A 17,303-nucleotide genomic window follows, 5' to 3' on the forward strand; every position below is an offset into this window, starting at 1 on the left:
ATCTTGAAATGTTAAATTATACTAAGTGACAACTTAGATATTTGAGTTGAATCAACTTCAAATTTTAAGGCAGCTGGGTTACTTACCCATCTGTTAAGTTTAGTAAACACAAATATCTAAGTTGTTACTTAGTACAACTTAACATTTCAAGTTGAATAAATTTATTTTAGTTGACTGAACTTAAAATTTTAAGGCAGCAGGGTAACAAATTATTTTAAGATGACTCAACAAATTGTGTTTTTTATTTTTTACAGTGCTCTTGTTGATGCATGTCTCAAGGAATATTCTGTTTAATGATACACATAAGTGTTGAGGTAATAAAACATGTTTTGCACCCAAATTACAATGTGTGTTGTCTTTACCAAGACACAAATGTTGTTACAGCAGCTAAACGTCCAGCACCAATACAGATACTAAAAAAAATGGTAAATGTTTATAAACGTTTATGAATGATGAATAGTCTCTTTAGAGACTTTAGACTTTAGAGTGGGTGTTGCAAAAACATGAACAAATGATTAAGAAATACACATACCTTAAAGACCTTGAACTCTTCTGTTTTGCAAATCCGTTTTTTGATTGATCTTAGGAAATATTTTAATATTTTGAGATACTGGATTTTTGACTTTCATGAACTCTAAGCTGTAATCATCAAAATTAAAACAAAAAACTTTAGAAATGTTTTACTTCACATGTAATGAATCTAGAATATATGAAAGTTTGAGTTACAAACAAAAAATGAACTTTTTTACGGTATTCAAATTTTTTAAGATGCATTCGATCATAAGATCGATTTTTAAAACGCATTGAAAGTCTGATGACATTTGTAAACATTAATGATCTGTTAAGCATTATATAAGCATTATATAATTTATTAATGAAGCTTTTAGTCATTGTAAACCTGTAAAAATCATTTGAAGATCAATGCATGATGATATGAATTAAAAATTGAATGACATTTGTAAGCTTTTCGATTTACATTAAATAATGATCTGTTAAACATTGCCCCTGCCTATGGCCCAAGAGCACCCCCATGATCCTGTAACGGACAAGCGATTTGGAAATTTGGATGGTAGTTTTTTAGGAAGTGAAATCTTTTAGATCAATAAACTGAAGAGATAATGAAATTGCTAATGTTTTTAACATCTGAAACCCGCTGCACTCATGAGTCAAAATGGGAAGGTGGTACAGTGGCACGTGGCAGATCAGATTAGGTCAGCCATTTTAATGTATTGCTCAGAACTTGTGATTCTGTGATGTTGTTTTTCTTTCGTTTTATGTGGCATTTGGCAATATGCATGTCTAGAATTGTAAAACAAAAGGTATTTCCTACACTGTCAAAAACATTTGGCGCTCATCTTGTCTTTCTCTGCCTGAACTCTGTGTATTCTGGCTCAAGACAGTTAGGGTATGTCGAAAAACTCCAATCGTATTTTCTCCCTCAACTTCAAAAATCATTTCAAATCATCCTACATCGCTGCAGAAGTACCGACCCAGTCTTTGTAAAGTGAACATGCAAAGAAGATCAAACACCCTTAACAAAAAAGGCAAAACAGCAAAGTAGGACAATTTTGAAGTTGAGGGAGAACATGAGATGGGAGTTTTTCAACATACCCTAACTGTCATGAACCAGAAAAAAGAAAAACAGTCCAGGTAGAGTAAGACAAGACGAGCATTTGACATTAAAAAGTATATAAATTGTATTATTTTTTATGAAAATAACCAATTATTTTGCTAGATAAGACCCTTCTTTCTCAGCTGGGATCGTTTTCAAGTGCATTTGGGATTGTTTGAAGCCTCATTTAAACTGCATTTTGGAAGTTCGGGGCACCATATCAGTCCATTATATGAAGAAAAATGCTGAAATGTTTTCCTCAAAAAACATAATTTCTTTACAGCTGAAGAAAGAAAGACATGAACATTTTGGATGACAAGGGGGTGACTACATTATATGTGAATCTTTGTTTTGGAAGTGGACTTCTACTTTAACATATATAGAAGGTGCACAGTGTCATTCACACAAACACTAAACACCATCATGTCAAACAAAAAAAACAAAGAAGAAAGAGTTATTTCAACAAACAAATGTAACACAGGGAATTCTGGGAATGTAAATTTACGGTTATTTACTGTAAATTTTTTAACAGGTTTTTACAGTTTTTTTACAGTTAATTTCATGATCATTTTATAAAACTGTAAAAATGAAATGAGTTAAGAAAGCTTTCACACACAATTTAAGTAAAATAATTCTCACAATTTATTTGGTTTTGGTCAAATTAGTTTATACTAGTTCGACTTTGTTTATGAAAGGTAAACCAAACAAAATACAAAACTTTCAAAAACACAATCTGTCAGATCCACATTAAAGTGGCATTCGTTACTACAGTAGCAGCATCCCATCCAACCCCTTTGCTCAGTTGAAGCAACGCACACACAGGTTGCTATGAAGAATCTTTACATCCTTCACTTGTATGCTATGTACATTTTCCAACCCTTGTTGCCCTCATTCAGGTTTTTTTCAACAAAATTGATACCAGCTTTTTGATACTCCTTCCAGGCATCAGGGTTGATCAGCAGAACTATGGTTTGGATCTGCGATTCACATCCCTCTTTCCTGTACCATGCATAGACATCGTTTCCACTAGCTCCTTCACTGAGATCCACACAAACCATTTTGAAGCCTGAAGCCTGAAGCATTGCTTCCTCGTGGAGGGAGGTGGACACGTTACGAGCAGTGAGAGCTTTGCTCTTATCAGTTGAGCGGCGATACCAGAGAAAGACGTGCTTTCCACCAGCACCACGATTGGTGTCTTCATCCACACGGGTGTAGCCCAGCTCAAAGAGATACCTGTCACAAGAGAAGTCAACAGATGCTGTGATCTCACAGATGTAGCTCGTCTTCTCTCTCTTCACCCACAGGTAGATGAAGTTTCCTCCTGCATTACGGTTCAGATCACAGCCCAGTCTCTCCCAGCCGTCTTTCAGAAGAGCAGGTTCTTCTTTGGCATCTTTGCTCATCTTGAGGTCCACAATAGGAATGTCATGTTCAGTTTTGCCATAGAAGTACCACAGGAAGATGTGATTTCCACAAGCTCCTCTATTCAGGTCTCTGTTGACCAGCTCATACCCAGCATCAACCAAACCAGACTTCATGCCCTCACTGAATGAAAACTGGATCCTGGTCACAGGTCTGTTGCCACACTCTTTCTTGTACCTGGTCTTTACCAGTACCTTCATTGAGGTTAACACTGATGAACTGATAACCTTGAGCTCCCAGTATTCCCTGCTCATCTTCAGAAGTGGAGACATTGAGCTTTGTTATTGGTCCTTCATCTCCCATATTGGTTTCTTCTGATTTTGCGAGTACAGAAGAAAAACTTTTAAAACTCTGCAAAAGAAACTATATATTGAGTATATTAGATTATGCTTTATAATACATATAGCCTATAATTATATATCTTACAAGTTATAAGCTAAAGTTATATAAAGCAGATTATATAAGGCTACAACATTTACTCTCTATTATTAACTCTTAAAAATAAAGATTTAACATCAATGGATCCTTAAAAAAAATGTTAAAGAAAGCGTTAAGAAAACTGATCAGAGGCTTCAACAATGAGAGTATTCTGAGTAGAGTAAAGCCCTGTTCACGGTGATTTTAGTCCCGTCCTAATGTGCCACCATCAGTAATTATTACGGAAAATGTCAGCGAATATTACAGCCACTTTTACCTTATAAAAAAGATCCGGAGAAATTACCTTAGACGTTAATCCCGTGCGAATAGACAAACTGTAAATATGTACTTAAATATTCCGTCATTTCCTGTTTAAAAGTAATTTTCAAGTTTAGACGAGCTTGAAGAAGCATAAGGCTTCTACGTGGGACGCGTCTGTGGCAAACCTCAAGTGTTTCCCGCATACGACGCACATCCCGCACATTCAGTTAAAAAAAAAGTCGAATAAAGCACTTGTTTTAGGTAAGTGCCTATTACCAACAGAATCCATTTAGAATTCAACACAATTAAATCGTTCGACTTGACATAATGTTAGCAGTGTGTGTGTGTGTGTGTGTGTGTGTGAGAGAGAGAGAGAGAGAGAGAAATAATTATATATAATTAAAATAATGCAAACGCAATAAATGCTATCCATACGATTGTCATATGTTTATATTATATTATATTATATTATATTGTTATGGTACGCACATTATGACAGGCAGGTGACCGCTGTGTATAAAACGAGTTACCCCTCCCACTTATGGTAGTTTTACTGATTTTTCTTTTCCCGTGCCAATTGGCCGTTAATAGTCGTCAAGTCACCTTTATTTATATACCGCCTTTAACAATACAGAATTGTGACAAGGCGGCTGTACAGTATTAAATAGGAAACAGTACATCAACAATGCCAAAGGCAACATTAAACACTCACATTATAGGTAAAGGTAGTTAATCAAAAACAATAAAATAAAATGCAATATTGTGTTAAGAGAAAGTGTCCCCAACTAAGCAAGCCAGAGGCGACAGCGGCAAGGAACCAAAACTCCATCGGTGACAAATGGAGAAAAAAACCTTGGGAGAAACCAGGCTCAGTCGGCGGGCCAGTTCTCCTCTGGCCAAAGTTCCCGTGGTCTTGTGCCGACAGCCGTCTAGGTGATGTGGTCTTTAATGTGGATCCGTCTCTGGGGCTCATCTAGTTGATGTGGACTCCGCTGACATTCATGGCTGTAGAGGTCGTCTCTAGGTGCTGATCCACCGTCTGGGCTGGGTTCGGACTGGATCCGGGGGACTGCAGTGACCATCTGATCTGGATACGGACTGGATCTGGTGGTTAATGTGGCCTCGGAATAAGAGAGAAACAGACTAATATTAGCGTAGATGCCATTCTTCTGACGATGCACTGAGTACATCAGGTGTTATGGGAAGTGTTCCCGGTTCCGGTTGACCTAATTAGTGCAGCCTAACAATCCTTTAACGGATTTGAATTATAAGAATGTGGATTTGTTATGTGTAAGCAAGGTTAAAGAGATGGGTCTTTAATCTAGATTTAAACTGACAGAATGTGTCTGCGTCCCGAACATTGTAGGGTAGATTGTTCCAGAGTTTGGGTGCTAAATAAGAAAAAGATCTGCCGCCCGCGGTTGATTTTGATATTCTCGGTATTATCAAGTTGCCAGAGTTTTGAGAACGCAGCGGACGTGAGGGACTATAATGCGATAAGAGCTCACTCAGGTACTGGGGAGCTAAACCATTTAGGGCTTTATAAGTAATTAGCAAGATTTTAAAATCTATACGATGTTTAGATATATTACATATTAATAGATATTAATATTACAGACGTCCTATGGTAAAATTGCATTACTTCGTCTACCCTTGTAAAACTAATCCCAGCCGTTTAGGGCTTTCTGTTTTTTTCTAAACGCAGTGTTTTACATTACCATTTTTTATATACAAGAGCTGCCCTGTGTGCTCTGTAGGGAGCTGTTCTGCCACCGAGTGGACATAAGGAGCACTGAGCTGAGAAAACTGGATTGGTAACGAACAAAAAAATGATTTTAAACGTTTTTCTAAATTAACTTAATAAAAAACGAAAAGAAAATTTAATCACGTTGCCATTACATAAAAACTGAACCAATAGCTGAAACAGTAGTATAAGCTATTTTGTGAGAAGAGGGGAAAAAAGACGGGCTCCATCATAAGCTTTACTAAAATAATCTAGCTGGGGATTTGACTAACTAACTCAGCCCCCCCTTATAATGGTGTTCTTATTTCCAGATTATAAACATACTAGTTCAGCTGTTTCAGCACGGCGCGTCCCAAGACACGGTGTGAGAGACTAAAACAGGCCCGTCTACTGGAGCACACATTGAATTGGGACATTTTGCAGACAAAAGTGGTTCAATTTTCCTGACTTCATTTGATATCCACCGTATTCTTCAATGCGGAAGTAAGCCTTTACTAGACTCATAAAATTTACAAAATGGCCATGCCTGCTCTTACAGGAAAAATAATGTGGATACTGATTCATTTCCAGCAATAATTACCTTTAAAACCCATTTGTACACCTCATGAAAAACACTCACAATGCAATTCAGAGATTTTATTACAAAACAAATCACTTAAAAAGACATCGACATAGCAAGGTACAAGAAAACTGATCTTAGGCTAGTGCAATTATATAAAAATCATCAGCAAGCAAATTATATTTTACAAAACTAAATAATCATATCAGCCTACAGTCAAGCTTTACAAGGGCTCTGAATCTCTTAATCTGATTTCTGCATGCTTTAACATTAAAACCATTCATCTACAGATCTGTTCTTCAGAAACATTAATAATAGGACACTTTTATTACCTAAACTTTACAATACCTCAGCTCCATTTTAAATATGGTTCAATACAGAAAAAAAAGAGATCAGTATGTAAGGCATCAAAGCAGAACACTAAATCAGTGGAATACAGTGCCAGAGTGTCAGAGAACCAATGAAAACTGTCCAAAATAAAGACCCATTGGAGATGAATGTTCAAAAAGCAACTCGGTCTAAATTAATTATTTTGAGCTCCATAAAATGGACTCAAGTCGTCATTAAAGTTTCGTTGCGTGACGTGCGGGTGTCATGATGTCATCGCGTGCATACGCGCCCAGTCCGTTTCCTGTGTATGCGGAGAGCTCATCTGTCCTCCCAACACCGTTTTTGTGCCACATCTTCCCTGCCGTTGTTGATCTCTGAGGGATGAAACGAACATAAAACTTAGAGTTTCACAGGGCAGATTTGTCCAATATACAGTTGTGTGTTCATGAGTCTCACCTGAGAAGATCAGTTTCTCCTTCATGAGGTTGACGTCACGACTCGGCCGACGTACTACAGGGCTTAGCATGATCTGCTCAGGGTTGTAGCTGTGCATACCACTCATCTTCCACCTGAGGAAAAAACATGACAACACATGGTCAACAAAACACACTTCTGAGGCTTTGAAAGTGCCACAAAGTTCTGCTCATTAAGTATTGGATCTTGAAATATTTGATGAGATAAAGTGACTGAGAACACTTAAAAGGATTAAAGAGCAACACTAAAGTAAAAGCACTAAGAATGATAATTACTGGAACGAAAAATACAAACAGACATAAGAAACAGAACAAATCAAGACCCTAAAATACTCATCCTCATTACCTGATCAGGTGATAGCTGAGCAATTTCAGCGAGCAGCGGAGGACAGGCGCATGCAAAGAGCAGAGGACAGAGAGAAAATGGAAAGTAGAGATTGCCAAGAAGAAAAGAGCAGAGCCATCAGTTGAAAAGCGCCCGGCCACCCAGCAGAGATATAGCAAGCGTGCTAACTACAAAACAACCTAACATTAACGCCAAGGACTGCTTTCGTGCAAATGTGTGCGAGCACAGAAATAGTCATATTGAAGATTAAAGCCACTACTGACACAGCAAAATAGCTTCCAGTATTAAAAAGCATTAAGAAACAACTTGAAGGACATAAAAGAGATGCACTTACTTCTGAAAAATGAAGATGCCATGACAATCGCCACAGATATTAAATCTGAGGTGATCCATATCAGGCCATATTCTTCCGCACTCTACAAAACATGTTAAAGCAGCATTTAGCCATTAGATATCAATATAAAAAAAAAAGCTAATTAGGAGAAAAAAAAGCAGAATCCTAATAAAATAAAATCATCATATATATATATAAAACTGTACACTACTAGTCATAAGTTTTTGAACCGTAAGATTTTGAAATGTTTTTTACAGAAGTGTCTTCTGTTCACCAAGCCTGCATTTATTTGATCCAAAGTACAGCAAAAACAGTAAAATTCTGAAATATTTTTACTATTTAAAATAACTGTTTTCTATTTGAATATATTTTAAAATGTAATTCATTCTTGTGATTTCAAAGCTACATTTTTAGCATCATTACTCAGTCACATGATCCTTCAGTCACATTGAATATTCTGATTTGCTGCTCAAAAACATTGTAATATTCTGATTTGCTGCTCAAAAAACATTTATTATTATTATTATTATTATTATTATTATTTATGATGTTAAAAACAGCTGAGTATAATTTTTCAGGTTGCTTTGAATAGAAAGTTCAGAAGAACAGCATTTATCTGAAATAGAAATCTTTTGTAACATTACAAATGTCTTTATCATCACTTTTGATTAATTTAAAGCATCCTTGCTAAATAAAATAATTAATTCCCATTATTTCTTCCCCTAAAAAATACTGACTCCAAGCTTTTGAATGGTATAGTGTATAAGGTTACAAAAGCTTTTTATTTCAGATAAATGCTGATCGTTGGATCTTTCTATTCATCAAAATCCTGGAAAAAAAAAAAAAAAACTCAACTGTTTTAAATATTGATAATAATAATAAATGTTTCTTGAACAGCAAATCAGCATATTAGAATGATTTCTAAAGGATCATGTGACACTGAAGACTGGAGTAATGCTGAAAATTTAGCTTTGATCAAAGGAATAATCAGATTTTTAAAATATACAAATCAAAAACAGTTATTTCAAATATTAAAAATATTTCAAAATGTAACTGTTTTGCTGTAATTTGGATAAAATAAATGCAGGCTTTGTAAGCAGAAGAGACTTCTTTAAAAACATTAAAAATCTTACTGTTCAAAAACTTTTGATTGGTTGTGTATATCTCATAAGTCTAAATGTGTCTAAAAGTACTATTTCCAGGGAATTTTTGAAGTATTTTGAAGCTTTTGGAGCCCACAATCCCTTTCCACTACAGATTTTTCTGATGCAAATGTATGCAACTATTTGCAAAATTAGTTAGTGATCTTGCATCATATATAAAGCATGCCAATTTAAAATCTACAGTATTCTGTGGAATGGGTGGTAAAATGTGTAAAAGTGGGCCAAGATTCTCTACATCCTTCTTGGAAGCTGACAGCATAATTGAATTAGCCATTCAATGAACATCCGGCCAACGTGTAGGACTTCATGAATGACAGGCGTTCCAAATCTGGCCTGTGTATTTGAATGTGATTATAGCCGATTGATATAAAAAACTGAAAATTTACTCACCTTGCAAGCTGTCCAGATTGTAGATGAGCTTGTCTCTTCAACACAACAGATTTGTAGAAATTTAGCATTATATCACTTGCCCTCCAATGGATCCTCTGCAGTGAATGGGTGCCGCCAGATTGAGAGTTCAAACAGCTAATAAAAACATCAAAATAATCCGTAAGTAATTTACACGACTCCACTCTATCATTTAACATCTTGTAAAGTGAAAAGTTGCATGTTTGTGGAGTGGGCCCTTACACTTATAGGGCATTGCAAGCCCTCTGAGGCATAAGCCAGGGCTATTTTTGTAGTCAACAATCTCACAAGAAGCTGTCTTTGACACCATCCGTCACCCACCGAGCGATGCCTCACTACTGATCTCTCACTGACAGTGCGAGAATTTAGAGCAGCGTCTCGCTATGGTAAGAGTGCTTCAGGTGAACGTTGGGCGAGTGAGACAGTCACACCACCTGATGCCTTGGCTCATTCCCATAGATATGGTGTGATGGGACAGCACTCACCACCCAACGTTATCCACCACCACCATCCAAGACAGCAATCCCATGAGAAATTGACTACAGATGCAAATCCATCAAAAAATTTTTTAAAAATTATTTTCCATATGACTAGATTTTTTATTTCAAAATTGTCAAAATGGCGTAATTTAAATTAGTTTATTCATTTTGCATATTACTAGTTTTCTGTTTTGAAAATTGTCAAACTGCATTATTTACGGTGCTTTAAACGGCAGAAAACGGCATTAGTTGTAGCGCTCATTATCCCCTAAATAATGCGTAAATTAACTTTATTTATTAATTTTTTTTATTTTGCATTTTACTAGTTTTATTATTTGAAAATTGTCAAACGGCATTAATGTCAATTTATTGTCAAACATAAGAAAGCGCTGTCAGTTGCTGCACTCATTATCCCCTAAACCAGACCTGGGCAAACTCGGTCCTGGAGGGCCGGTGTCCCTGCAGAGTTTAGCTCCAACCCTGATAAAACTCACCTGTTTGTAACTTTCTAGTAAACCTGAAGACACTGATTAGCTTGTTCAGGTGAGTTTAATCAGGGTTGAAGCTAAACTCTGCAGGGACACTGGCCCTCCAAGACCGAGTCTGCCCAGGCCTGCCCTAAATGGCGTAACTTAAATTTATTTATTTATTTATTTTGCATTTTACTATTTTTTTTTTTTATTTAAAAATTGTTAAACTGCATTATTTACGGCATTTTAAACAACAGAAAGCGACGTCAGTTGCGGCACTCATTATTCCCTAAACAGCATAACTTAAATTTATTTATTGTTTTATTTTGCATTTTAATAGATTCCTTATTTGAAAATTGTCAAACGGCGTTATTTGCAGCATTTTAAACGACAGAAAGCGGCATCAGTTGCAGCACTTATTATCGAAAATTCATTTAAGTTACGCCGTTTAGAGGATAATGAGTGCCGCAACTGACAGTGCTCTCTGTCGTACAGCACCGTTTAGGGCAGAACTGGGCAAGCTTTATCCTGGAGGGTCGTGTCTCTGCAGAGTTTAACTCCAACCCTGATAAAACTTACTTGAACAAGCTAATCAGTGTCTTCAGGTTTACTAGAAAGCTACAAACTGGTGAGTTTTATCAGGGTTGGAGTTAAACTCTGCAGGGACACCAGCCCTCCAGGATAGAGCGTGCCCAGTTCTGCCCTAAACAATGTTGTACGACGGAGAACGCTGTCAGTTGCGGCACTCATTATCCCCTAAACGGCGCAATTTAAATGAATTTTTTTTATTTTGCATTTTACTAGTTTTATTTAAAAATTGTCAAACTGCGTTATTTATGGCATTTTAAACGACAGAAAGCGACGTCAGTTGCGGCACTCATTATCTCCTAAATGGCGTAACTTACATTTATTTTTTTATTTTGCATTTTACTAGATTCCTTATTTGAAAATTATCAAACGGCGTTATTTACGGTGTTTTAAACCTAATTTAGGCCTTCAGAATTACAAATTTTGCGTGTTGTCTTCTTGGCATGCAGTAACGATAACTGACAATTTGAGTTAAAATAAAATTAACTGGTGTACTATTCTGTTTATTCTTCTAATGAATTCATAACAGTATTTTTGTCTGTCCACTGAAAGTACACACAACCAAAATATTCCAGTTCAAAAAGTGCGTAAAGAAATGGAATTAATCCGTATGATTAATCCGTGGGCTTTTATTCACATACAAACATTGATCATCCAAATATGTAGAGTGCGTCAAATGTGGTAAACAGAATCTCAAACATGCCTGAGAACTGATTAGGTGTCTTAAGCCACTCGAATCATATGGATTATTTTTACAATGTCTTTATGCACTTTTTGAAGCTAAAAGACTTTGGTTGCCTGGATAGACAAAAATGAAGAGAGAATATCAATTTTCATGTGTTCCGAAAACAAACTAGATTTTTATGGGTTTGTAACAACATAGTAAATGATGACAACATTTTCATTTTGGCTGAACTAATGCTCTAAAAAGTTTTTACAAAAGAGAATGAAATATGAATCTAATTAATTTTTTTTTTTTTTTTTTTTTTTTTGTGAAGGTTCATTGTGAGGATAAATCCTGACACACCTCAAGTGCTCTGCAAAATTCCAGATCAGCAAAAGAAGTGGGAAGATGGTGCAAAGAAGAAACTCTGGCCTGAACCCTCATGTGTCCAAGGAGTTTGTGGATTTCAGCTGGCAAAACTATTAATCCACTACGGGCAAATGCATTTTACTCAGGAGAGTTTTCGTGAATTTGTATGTTTTTAAGATTGTTCTTATGATTGATTTTTTTATTGATTTTTTTTTTTTTACATATTTTTAATTGCTGTAATATACAAATATTTATGTATACATTCTTGAAAAATGCTTCTTGTGTGTAACAAAAGTTTGAGTTTTATTTGAAGCTTCACTGTCATTGCTGTTCACTGTTAGCATAGTATGTTGTGCTTAGGATAAATGTTAATAATTTTTCTAGCTATAATAGTTAAAATGGTATGTGCTGTACTATATATAATAGTTTGTAATAGTGTTTTGTCTGAGTATTAAATGAATCTGTGAAAATTTTAACGTTATTGCAAGGGTTATTGCAACATTTGAACAATTAAAAACATTAAAAGTTACACAGTTGTCATTGCTTATTTTTATTTATTTATTTATTTTTTGTATTGCAATATATAACTGGAGAAAATACCATAAAATTACTGTATATTTTACAAGTAAAATACAGTAAAAACTGTACAAGTGCAGTAATTACTGTAATTTCTACAGGAAATTTTTTACAGTGTATAATTTCATTTAGTAGATGTTTTCTTATGCAAAGCGACATACAGTACAGAAGACTTAATACAGGACAGTAAGTCTAAAGTAAGCTTGGGTAAAGTGCTTGATGGCCATAACCATCCACCTTCTTCTTCAACATGGAAGTAAGCCTATGGGTTCATTATCTGCTATAGGGAAATAATGAGAAGAACAACAACTTGCAGTAAACGGTAAAACTGTTTGCACTACAAACCGGTATGTTCATAATTAAGATAATACATTAAAATAATATGGTAAGACACACCAATTTGCAATATCAAGCAGCAAAACAAGCTATCTACAGCTAAAAATAACTGAATGCAGATGAGACCAGAAGCCTGACCCATAAAATGTACAAATGGCACCTGTTCTTATGGGAAAAAAGTGGATAAGAAATCACAAGTAGTTAACTGACTGCTCTATTTTTAATTTTTAAATTTGTGTATTTTGATTTTTTTACATTTGCATGTCACCTAACCGTCTGCGATTAGTAACAGCCCTATATTGTCTTATTATATTAATAAGACACTGATTGGCTGTGACCAATCAATCTAGTGTTCAATCGTAGTATATAGAAGCTAATTAATTAATAACAAAATTCAAAAAGGCTGCAGTTTCCTAGTAATAATGTCATACAAGACCTTTTCTGCAATGCATATCCAAAAAGCCTAGAAAGCATTTGAATTCATTTGTATCTATAAAATAGCTATTGAATTTCTTTTGTAGTATAAGGTTACGATGACCTTGAAATATGAATAAGTAATAATACGCTACCATATAGCGTATTCCTAGATATATCCCAAAGACACAAAGAAATATAAAAACCTCTCCAAAGCTTTCACTGTGGTTCAAGTAGGCTTTATAACATAAACTCGAAAGCCAAATAAAATGTGTGGATGAGAGTTTTACAACAGCTACAGTCATAATATGCATTAAAGAATGACTTTTAAATCACAATAACATTTGGGAAAAAAATTAATAAATGGATATATTTAAAAAAAAAAAAAAAAAAAGTAAAACAACAAAACAAATGTACAGTTCAGTCAGGACCTCTTAAGTCAAAGAACACAAAAGATAACTTTAAATCAATTTTATTGACATGTTTGCAAAGTTACATTCGACGATATGGCTCTGTTTGAAATGCCCTGTCCTTTTCATGAGCTCCATGAAAGCCAAGACAGTTGAAGTTGAAGGAGGAGATGGGGAGGAGGTGGGTTGCAAGCAGCATGCAAGCTAGCTGATTCTGTGTTTAAGTAGGGCGCCAATTGAGATCTGCCAATTGAGTGCACAGGGATCAGATCAGCTGATAGCGGAGGTGCTGGGTTTTAAATTTTTCAGTCAGCTGATAGCAGAGCTTGACTACAAGGCCTGCCTGAACCAACGCAGAATACTTCATTTGCTCTGTTGAAGAAACACCACGTTGCTGTGAAGAATCCATACATCCTTCACTTGTATGTTATGTACATTTTCCAGCCCTTGTTGTCCTCATTCAGATTTTTTTCAACAAAGTTGATACCAGCTTTCTGATACTCCTTCCAGGCATCAGGGTTGATCAGCAGAACCATGGCTTGAATCTGCGATTCACAACCCTCTTTCTTGTACCATGTGTAGACATATTTTCCACCGGCTCCTTCACTGAGATCCACACAAACCATTTTGAAGCCTGAAGCCTGAAGCTTTGCCTGCTCCTGAGGGGAGGTGGATACGTTAAGAGCAGTGAGAGCTTTGCTCTTATCAGTTGAGCGGCGATACCAGAGAAAGACGTGCTTTCCACCAGCACCGCGATTGGTGTCTTCATCCACACGAGTGTAGCCCTGCTCAAACAGATACCTGTCACAAGAGAAGTCAACAGATGCTGTGATCTCACAGATGTAGCTCGGCTTCTCTCTCTTCACCCACAGGTAGATGAAGTTTCCTCCTGCCTTACGGTTCAGATCACAGCCCAGTCTCTCCCAGCCATCTTGCAGAAGAGCAGGTTCTTCTTTGGCATCTTTGCTCACCTTGAGGTCCACAATAGGAATGTCATGTTCAGTGCTGCCACAGAAGTACCACAGAAAGATGTCATCTCCACCAGCTCCTCTGTTCAGGTCTCTGTTGACCAGCTCATACCAAGCATCAGCCAGAACAGATTTCATGCCGTCATTGAATGAAAACTGGATCCTGGTCACAGGTCTGTTGCCACACTCTTTCTTGTACCAAATAAAGACCCGGTTTTTACCAGTACCATCATTGAGGTCAGCATTGATGTGCTGATAACCATGAGCTCTAAGTATTTCCTCCTCATCCTTACTGGTGGAGACATTAAGCTTTGTTATTGGCCCTTCATCTTCCATACTGGTTTCTTCTGATTTTGTGGGTACAGAAGAAAAACGTTAAAAACCTGCAAAAGAAACCTGAGTATATTATATTGCATAATTAGTATAACCTAACCTATAAGTATAACCTAAGTATAACTGATCAGAGGCTTCAACAATGTACGGTATTCTGATACACAGCTGTTTTTTTTTTCTAAATGCAATGTTTTGAATTAACATGATTGTGACTTGCGCTCAGTATAGCTAGTATTTCACTCTGCAAGAAACAAAAGTTGAACTTACATGAATATGTCCTTGGTGTAATTTTTGAGTCGGGCGAGACGCGTTCAGGGGTGACCACCTGGCAACAGGGCTGTTGAGGGACATAGATGTGATTTTGCGGGACAATGCGGGACACGTGTGAGACTGATACTTTTTCTACTGTTATGCTATGTAAATACTGATTACATCCGTTGTCATATGCGCTGATCTGTGTTTCTGAGCGCGCACATGCAAGCGAGAGACAGCGCGTCTTTTTTTATGAGAGTAAAGAGAATCCACATGCGAGAAAGGAGATTTGTGCTTGCGCATTTTGATGCGCCCCGCATTACAAAATTGTGCTCTAGACATTTGTCATTGAAATAACGCCATAGAAACCTTAAACAAACTATTAAAATAAGAAGAAATCCATATAGATTTTTTAAAATTGGTTAAAATGAATGGAGAATATCGTGTATTTCCGTGTGCGTTCGTCCATTTCCGTAGGTGGTTCTAGATCACTTGATGAGGTTCGCAATTCTTTTGCGCAGAAACTATGCCGCAAAAAGGATAAATAAAAAACTTTCTTAACCCTGGTGAAAAACCAGCATATGATGGTAAGTATGTTTTGATGCTGGTTTAAGCTGGTCCTTTGCTGGTTTATGCTGCTCCTTGACCAGCAACATGACCAGCATAAACCAGCAAAGGACCAGCTTAAACCAGCATCAAAACATACCTACCAGCATATGCTTTTTTTTACCAGGGAAAAAGGCAAAAGAACGCATGGAAGTTTTCTTAATATGACCATTAACAGACTGATGAAAAAGCGGGACATTTTCTCAGTATGCGACGTGCGGGACAAGGGGTGAAAATGCTGTGCGGTACAACGCGAAGCGGGACAGGTGGTCACCCGCTCTCTGAAATTTTGACTGCCATATTCGCCGTCGTCTGTGGCTGCGTCCGAAAGCATCGTTTCAACGATGACTCATCTGAAAGACTCTGATTGGCCATTGCATTCATAAACTCAACGGAAACGTGTGTGATTGGTTTTAATGTACACCGCTTAAAAAGAAAGAAAGAAAGAAAGAAAGAAAGAAAGAAAGAAAGAAAGAAAGAAAGATCTGTCCGACTACAGGCTATACCAGCAAACATAACAGGAAAACGTGATTTTGTAAAATAATGTATTTTTTTTTTACAAACGTAACATGACTGGTAATGTTTTACTGTACTGTGCAGTACGTTTGCATAAATTTAACATAAAGGAAAGAACATATTCTTTTCTTGTAATATATACAGTTAGACCATGCTTTCCATATAATTTATGCATTTAAATAATACATTTGTAATAATTTAAACATATACATTTATATATAAAAAGCTAAATTTATGCAACATTATTTTTTATTTAGCAGTGGCAGAAAGCATACTTCGCTGTATGTCAGGAATTGCTGCAGTGTTTGTCTTGTTGTTAGGCCAATTGTTTTGTACGTTATAGTGGACTATTTTCTCTTTATACTTTAAGATAATATAAGATTCCAAAATAATTTAAACAATCAAATACTTAAGTCAAATAACTCTTTTCACAGTTCTTACGCAAATTATTTAGGCTAGGCTACTCAATCAAGAAAATCTAAAAATAATATGAGAATTAGACTATAACTTCTGGATATGATAAATGTTTGTGGTAACACACATTGCATAGATTTTTCCTAGATGGAAAAATTAACACTCCACCTTGTTTGAAGTTCGCAGAACACAGATCTCCAAAAGAGCTTTCGCCTATCACCCAACTGATGTTTCCCCAAATTTCTTCTCAGTTTTAGTTCTTAATTTTAAAATAAATTTTAGCCAAGTATTTTCAAATTATTTGTCTCAACAGCACAATAAAGCGGATTTCATCAATGCATGTGCGCCCGTTTACTTTCGCTTTTAGGCTTCCGGTCTTAGAGACGTTCGCATCTGCTGTAAGTGGAAACTTTCATACGAAACTTGGCTAGATAGAATGAATGTTTTAAAAAAATGAAACATCAGAATTAGATCATGTAATCAAAATTTATTTATGTATCTATTTATTACAAGTACATTTTGTGGCCCGTTTTAGAAAATCAGTTCAATACTTAATACCTCCCGATAATTACAAAAGACAAATAAACCTTCAAAAGCCTGTTGTGTCATTTTTGACATTTACATTTTAACATGAAGAAAAATATATATAATTTTCAACATTAAAAATGATAAATGGATAATCAAGAAAACCCAAGGTGCTTCAGTCCAGCAAGTGTTCACATCTTGAATTACCAATATAAAAGTTATTCCTACATTTACTTTATAAACAAACAGACAGCAGAAAGCCTTTAATTGATAAAAATGTTTAACTATCTATTAGATGATAGAAGGCATAAAGT

The 17,303-nt window shown here is 36.0% G+C and overlaps 1 protein-coding gene across 8 annotated transcripts; it reads right to left on the reverse strand.

Annotated features, from left to right (window-relative positions):
* Window positions 1-6,807: 6,807 nt before the first annotated feature.
* On the reverse strand, window positions 6,808-16,825 carry LOC127157096 (uncharacterized). 8 transcript variants are annotated; one of them, XR_007825830.1, is made up of 3 exons: window positions 16,633-16,825; window positions 9,052-9,186; window positions 6,808-6,914 (listed from the first exon to the last, which is right to left on the reverse strand). XR_007825830.1 is itself a non-coding variant. In XM_051100360.1 (3 exons), the coding sequence occupies exon 3, from the start codon at window positions 14,677-14,679 to the stop codon at window positions 13,792-13,794; it is 888 nt and encodes a 295-aa protein (XP_050956317.1). In that variant the 5' UTR covers window positions 14,680-14,687; window positions 14,944-15,013; window positions 16,633-16,825; the 3' UTR covers window positions 13,422-13,791. The 8 variants fall into 8 exon arrangements, 4 of the variants coding, with proteins under 4 accessions (XP_050956317.1, XP_050956300.1, XP_050956294.1 ...); XR_007825831.1 differs by lacking the exon at window positions 16,633-16,825 and adding an exon at window positions 9,975-10,021; XR_007825829.1 differs by lacking the exon at window positions 16,633-16,825 and adding an exon at window positions 9,292-9,584.
* Window positions 16,826-17,303: the final 478 nt, after the last annotated feature.

Source organism: Labeo rohita, chromosome 3 (genome assembly GCF_022985175.1).
Source record: "Labeo rohita strain BAU-BD-2019 chromosome 3, IGBB_LRoh.1.0, whole genome shotgun sequence".
In the NCBI taxonomy this organism is placed as follows: Eukaryota; Metazoa; Chordata; class Actinopteri; order Cypriniformes; family Cyprinidae; genus Labeo; species Labeo rohita.